Genomic DNA, 6,976 nt, shown 5'->3' with positions numbered 1-6,976 from the left:
ATTTATGCTTGCTATTTTACCCATCCTCTCAGCTCCAACTGAGATACTGTCACATTTGGACGTGGTGTAAGTTAAAACAAACTTAAAGGGGCTCATCGTAATGGTCATACAAAGTTTCCAAAGTGACTCGCGGTGAGGTTCATTGACATACTGAGCAGCTCCTGAGTTTGTCTTTGGTGTGTCCACACACCTGCAACCAATGAACACTGAACTTGGTTGTATCGTGCGAGTGCCGATGCCGATTTCATCCAAAAATAACGAGCGCAGCTCCGATGGTGTCTAACCCGAACATAACTCATCAAACAAGGCTGCAAATAAAAACCGGTCAGGAAGCAAAGCGAGCTGCCGGACGTGCTCGTGTTATTGCTCACATAAACCCCATTGTTACAATAGACATGATGAGATTATTACTTATTAAGAATAAATACTGCTGCGTCTACCACATCAATTACCTTCTTCTTGGTTCTTTCGGTAAAGTCACGTAGAAGGGAAATAAAAAAATAATAAAAATAAAACATAATAAAATAATTCTCACGACGTTTCGGCCACAACGCAAGCAGCCGTCCTCAGGTCAAGAACAGGTCTGTCGGGAAGACAGCATCTGAATGTTCAGACGCTGTCTTCCCGAATGTTCAGACGCTGTCTTCCCGACAGACCTGTTCTTCACCTGAGGACGGCTGCTTGCGTTGTGGCCGAAACGTCGTGAGAATTATTTAATTATGTTTTATTTTTATTATTTCCCTTCTACGTGACTTTACCGAAAGAACCAAGAAGATGAATCCCTGCAGTCACGAAAGCTTTAAATAGCAATTACCTTGTTAATCGACGTAGACGTGAGGCCATATTTGAGTACTGTATTCTATTTGGCAACTGTGGAACGTTATACAGTAAGAATGTGTCATCCTCATGATCTAAACTACGGCTTAGTATATTGTTAAAATACCCCATCTTAACAGTGTTATACAATATATATTTTTTAATCAATAATCACATTTTTTTTTTACTAACTATAGTAAATATTACGTTTTTCGAGAGAACATTTTAAACGTGGAAAATGTATGCAACATGCAGTCCAAAATGTGACGAGGATGGTAATGTCAACTTAATTACGAAGCACAGCTAGGTACACGAACACGATAACAGCCCAGGACAAACACTGCCCCAAAGCCTCCCTCAGGCTGATTTAGTGAAAGCACCTCAAATACTTGACAGTAGAGCAAGCAGGTTGCCGGCACACTCATGAGCAGTTTGAGTGTCATCTCTCTTTCCTATGCACGGGTTTCCCCTGGGCACTGCAGTTCTATGTACCATGCATATCTATTCCGAAGGATTTGAACGAACATCCCAAATCAGGACACTCCCAACAGTATTTAGACTCAATGAGGCAGCAGAAACGTTTCTCCACATTGTACCATAACTTTTGGAGACGTGACCACAATTATTCAACGTATAAACCGAAATTGCTATTATTAATCAATATTAATCATGGATGCATTCTCGTGCATTTCATTGCCCAGAAGGTGCCAGAGCCATTTTAGCATCAATGCGCGCACCCTTCTGGGTGGCGCTGCCTGGAAACACGGAGCGGTCTGATTTGGCACATCGTCAGTGAGGCCCACCAGGATGCATCGCGAACGTGACGCTGAGTGTGCGACGCTCACAGACAATGGGTGTGGTGGCCATGCAGGTGAGTTGCAGTAAACTGACCTACGAGAGTCGGTGACAGTGACAGCACTGACATCAGATGGGAAGGCAGGTGGTGGTTACAGGTTCCCGTTCGGGCAAGAGACAGGTGTAGTCATGAATAGGTGGGACTAAACCCATTTATGGGTGTCGAACCTTTATTGAGCCACTGCTGCTTGCAGTTCGCGGAAGTGAATAGTCTTATATTTGTGTCGTCGCCGTTGTGGAAGCGTCGTTGGATGTGAATATATAAAGCGCTGTTTGTCACCTGACACAACAGCATCGACTGCAGTGGGGGGCACAAGAGTGCGGGGGTGGACCCACTTGATTAAGGAAGCCCAGCCAATCGGCTCAAAAAATACACGGCTCAGAGTAGATCACGACAGAGAGGAAGAGAGAGCTCGGCACGCGACATATACCGAAGCGTGCCCCCCCCACCCCTCCGGCCGTCCTGGTCGCGACCGTCACGGCACGCCCATGAGTGTGTAGAAGGTGATCGCCACGATGACGAGCAGGCAGCCGGGTGACGAGCACGTCTGGTAGGCGGCCGACGGCATGTACACGTCCTCGTAGCGGAAGACGCTCACGGGCGAGTCTGTCACGGGCGGGGTGTCCATGTCGTGCCGAGTCAACAGCCCTGCACACCGCGGCAGCGCAGCGGGACACGGGATGCGGCGAATCTTCACTTGGAAAGTGACAGGAGGTGACATTATATTCACCGTGGAGGAGATACGCGAGATGTCACGTCTTGTTACGAGCCGTTCTCTGCCCAATTGGAGCCGAGTTAGCGTGTCTAATTCATTCATAACAAGTACTGCACAATGTACGACAATTATATGTGAAGGAGTCGCATAACAGGTGTTGGGGGAGAGAGGGTGGTCTCACTGGAGGGGAACGCACAGGGCGGATTGTTAGCGTGAGATGTTGAGCAGAGGGCCTGTCGGCAGTGTAGTCACACACATGGACGCACATACAGTGGATAATTACGTCCACGGGGAAATAATAAAATGACAAGGGGAGATGACAACTACTCTTAAGTAGTTGTCATTTATTATAATAAATTTTGATTTAAAGCTTTCATGACTGCAGGGATTCATATTATTGGTTCTTTCGGTAAAGTCACGTAGAAGGGAAACAATAAAATAATAAAAATATAAAACAATAAAATTATCACGACGTTTCGACTGGAATTCACACCTGATGATGATTGCTTGTGTTGCAGTCGAAACGTCGGGAGAATTGTATTTTTTGATATTTTTATTATTTTATTATTTCCCTTTCTACGTGACTTTACCGAAAGAACCAAGAATATAATATTATCATCTTTTGAGATACAGGAGTCTGTAATGGGGACAGATCTAGTAGGTGACCTTCCCAGAGAATAAAGGTCAACTCAGGGAAGAACAAATTTGTTGCTGGAGTAGAGGACGCTAGATAATGTGAAACTTTTAGGTGAACAGCTACAGATACTTGAGGACTGATGGCAGTTTAAGCTTTTCTTTAAAGAGCCAAAGACGAATGATCAAGACGGACCCACGGCACCGGCATCGCATTCTGACGCCCGCCAGGGGAGCTCACCGTGGCTTGCCGGGCCCCAGGCCAGCAGGTAGTACCAGCTGAGGTGCAGGTCCACCATGGCGTCGTTGCGGTGAGCGGCGAGCGCGCGCTTGAAGCGGCAGGTGACGCGCCCGCTCTCGTAGATGGCCTCGTCGTCGCGTGCGGGGTTGCGTGGCTGCTCGCGTACCCACTGCCCCACGTTGTTGTAGTGCTGCACGCGCACGTGCCCATTGAAGTGCACGCACGCCATCACGTCGTCTCCACCCTGCGAGCAAAACCACGGCAAGCGCGCACTCATCAACGACCTGCCACCTTGTGCCTGGAACAACAACAACAACTGCACGCACAGTGGATCATATGTACTGGAGTGTTGTGGTGTTGGACACAGAATACAGGGTTAGTCCAGATGTCTTGTGACCTCCATTTAATTCTCAAAAACTTAAAAAAATTTAAAGTAAAGTTTATTTAAAACAAATTAATATGCAACGGAATGACATGTTCTGGGTGAATTAATTGGTGGTCACAAGACATCTGCACCACCCTGTAGATGTTACTCTCGAGGACGCATACAGCCCTTAAGGCAATGCACTGCTGAATGAGGACCTTTCCCACACCATGTTGGTCGTGGTGGTGAAATGACCATACTTCAAAGCTTATCAGTGCAAGCTGGTGAAGAAGCTTACAGCAACATGATGTGCATGATGGTCACCCGTCCAAGCAATAACCAGCCAACGCCTGTGTGATGCCGCCGCCACAAAGCCGTTCAGCAGGCGCCCCATCCCCGACCTCGCCACCACCAAGGGACGGAGCCGACCCCTCGTCCCCCTCACCTCACCTCACATGAACACACCCGCACGCATTTCCCCCCCCCCATAGAGCTGGAAGGGGAGGACACCTGATCGACCGGTTTTTATCCGAGAGACCCTTATCGGGATTAACTCTCACGGTTTCCGGCGATCAGGGAGTTGGATGACCTCCCCCGACGCTACGTTGCACCGCGGCGCTGCGACCGACCTTAAGATGGTATGGTTGCGGCGAGGGGCATTCGGCCACCGCGGTTGAGGCGCATCCCCCACACCCACCCCCACGTGTCGACAAGGCAAGCAGGGACGGGACGGCATAATTAGCAGGAATGCGGCGGCTCTCGCATAGTCACGGAAGGTTGGGATGGTTGCGCTTGAGCGCGCAGGCACAATTGTTGGGGAGGGTAAATGATTAAGCTGAAGGTATGAATAGATCGGGAGAGGGGAGGCGCGCGGGGAGCCGTGCACAGATTCCCACGACGGGCCTTTGTGATGGACACCGCCGCATGAACTTCAATAATGGGGGCCTGCGTGAGAAAGGGATTGATTGGAATTTGCGCTGCGCAACGCCGCACATTGATTAGCATATCACAGGCGCCCGGAACCGCGGTGCGCGTGCTAGAGGGCGCGAGCCCATTGTTAAGGAAAAGCTGTGGGCCACCATCCCGCTCGGAGCCGCATCCCTTTGATGTAGGGAGGATAAAAAGGGGGGGCAAAGGAGAGATCGGGCTCTTCACTTCTCTTCAAGAGGCACGCGTGCAAGTCGGCTCCCAGCTCTGCCCTCCGGACGTCCGCGTGACGTGTCCCGACGGCATAGAGGAAAAGCCACAGGACGCCGAATACTTCCAACAGTGAGTAAGAAGGTGAATTAGAATCATAGCAGATAAATCGGGAATAGGTATAAAGGTATCAGCGTAGGCCAGCCTCGTCGACTCACTGATTTAACATCTAGTTCCAGGTAGCGGACAATAAATCATTAATAGCGAAGCGTGGTCTCGTGTGATCTTGTGAGCTGTGTGTCGCGTGTAGAGCTGCGTGTGTGCGCGTGCGTTCGCTCCGCGTAGGATACAGGTGCGCGATCATAACGTGAGTAGTCAGGGCGGACGTAGAGAGGTGTGAACGTGTGTGGTGCTGCATACACAGTGGTTCGCCACGTGAGTGAGCGCTGCGCGGAGCTGCGCGGAGCTGCGCGTGTGGGTGCGCGTGTGTTCACTACGTGTATGATACAGGTGCGCGATCACAACGGGGGTATTCAGTGGTGAGTGAGTGCCGCGGGGAGCTGTGTGCGGGAGTGCGCGTACGTTCGCTACGTGTCGGATAGGGGTGCGCATTGGTAACGTGGTTATTCGACGTAGAGGCGAGTGCCGCACAGGGCTGTAGACGGGCGCACGCTCGCAGCGTGCGAGAGCTGTACGTAGCGGTGTAAAGAGGGGGAGTATGGCGTTCGATTGATGATGCCGTGCGCACGTATGCTTGTAGTGGGGGAGCGCTGCGTGAAGCCGTATGGGTAGGGGCGTCGCGTTCGAAGGCCGGCGAAACCCTAGCGGGTATTAGGGAGGTGGGGTAACATAAACGGAATAGGGGATGATGGCGGGGGGGAACCCGGGGGCCAACGGCCCCCACATATTGGTGTCAGAAGCGGGACGATTCCCCGCGCCCCCAAGGGAGAGAGGCCCCCCAACCCAAGTTAAAGTAAAATGCACATTTACGGGCAAAGGAATTCCATCACGGAAATCGTTTGCCCGCAGCATCAGGGGGGCTAAAAAAGTTAATGGGTGGTCAGATGAGGAGGCGTTGCAGCAGTTAGAGCTACATTTAGATGGACGGGCAGCTGACTTTGTGGAAGCTTTGCCCGCAAGCGCACAAACTCAGTGGGAAAAATTAATGTGCGAACTCGAACGACGCTTCGGCGCCTATGACGAGGAGGAGGTGCAGGTGGCCTTAGAGGCACGCCGCCGCCAAACCGGCGAGGATCTGCGAGATTACGCTGAGGACGTACGCATGTTGACCCAGCTCGCGTACCAGGAGTACGAGTCAAAAATAATTGAGGGCCTCGCCGCCGGGAAGGTCCAGCGATATTTGGCATGCACCCCGTGGTGGCAGCCAAATTTAGACGGTGCACGCCTCTCCTTTAACACCCTCGTTGAGCGTGCGCGCAAATGCGAGAAACTCTCGGGTGAGCACGCGCAGCCTCGAGGTAGGGAACGAGAGTGCGCCGTAGCGAGCCTACTCTCCGACGAGGAGGAAGAGCTCGACATCGCAGTAAGGAGACGGGAAAGGGAGCCCCAGAGACCCAGCGAGACAACCCCGGGTTGGGTAGCCGGGCTACAGACCGGCATAGGAGATATACGCGAGGAAGCGAATAGAAATGTGAAGACCATCCAGTCTGAGATGGGTGAGCTACACTCCAAAGTAGGGGGGCTGGCCGGAAAGGTATCCCAATTAGAGTCCGAGTTGGAACAACTGCGTACAGGGAGAGAGAGCGGGCAGGGGACCCACTACGGAGCCGCCACCCCTCCCCGGACGTGTTATGTTTAAGATCGGCGAGGGCATCTCAGGAGGGACTGTCCTCAGGTCGCCCGAGCTAGATAAGAGCTAAGGTCAAACACTAAGGCCCCCCTAGAGAGGGGACCACCGGGGGGTGAAATCGACGTAGCCCCGACACGAACAAGCTGTAGTGATAATGGCGAGCGAGTGATCTCCACACAGGTTCCAGCAACAACACCCCCGGAAACGGTGACTCCTGGCGACTGGCTACGGGAGCTGGTGGCGGGGATCATGGGGACCACGTCGCTGGTGGAAGGGGAGGTAAACGGAGTGCGTACCCGAATCCTGCTGGACACGGGGGCGGTGGCCTCGCTCGTGAGTGCAGCGCGCTGCAGCGCGATCGGGGTCGACGTGCGTCACCTGCAGGCCCCGGACCGCGCGCTGCA

At 52.3% G+C, this 6,976-nt stretch overlaps 1 protein-coding gene across 2 annotated transcripts in view; it reads right to left on the bottom strand.

The window, feature by feature from the left end:
- Positions 1–842: 842 nt before the first annotated feature.
- The window catches only part of FRRS1L (ferric chelate reductase 1 like), a 45,606-nt gene continuing 39,472 nt past the window's right edge, over positions 843–6,976 (bottom strand). For both annotated transcript variants that reach the window (XM_078592826.1, XM_078592820.1), the window contains exons 9-10: positions 3,262–3,505; positions 843–2,320 (exon numbers count right to left, since the gene is read on the bottom strand). In XM_078592826.1, the coding sequence (XP_078448952.1) occupies positions 2,148–2,320; positions 3,262–3,505 (417 nt within the window). In that variant the 3' untranslated portion in view covers positions 843–2,147. The remainder of the gene's footprint in view (positions 2,321–3,261; positions 3,506–6,976) is intronic.

This window comes from Lampetra planeri, chromosome 1 (assembly GCF_965212315.1).
Source record: "Lampetra planeri chromosome 1, kcLamPlan1.2.h2, whole genome shotgun sequence".
Taxonomy (NCBI): Eukaryota; Metazoa; Chordata; class Hyperoartia; order Petromyzontiformes; family Petromyzontidae; genus Lampetra; species Lampetra planeri.
This window is presented reverse-complemented; position numbering and strand designations above follow the sequence as displayed.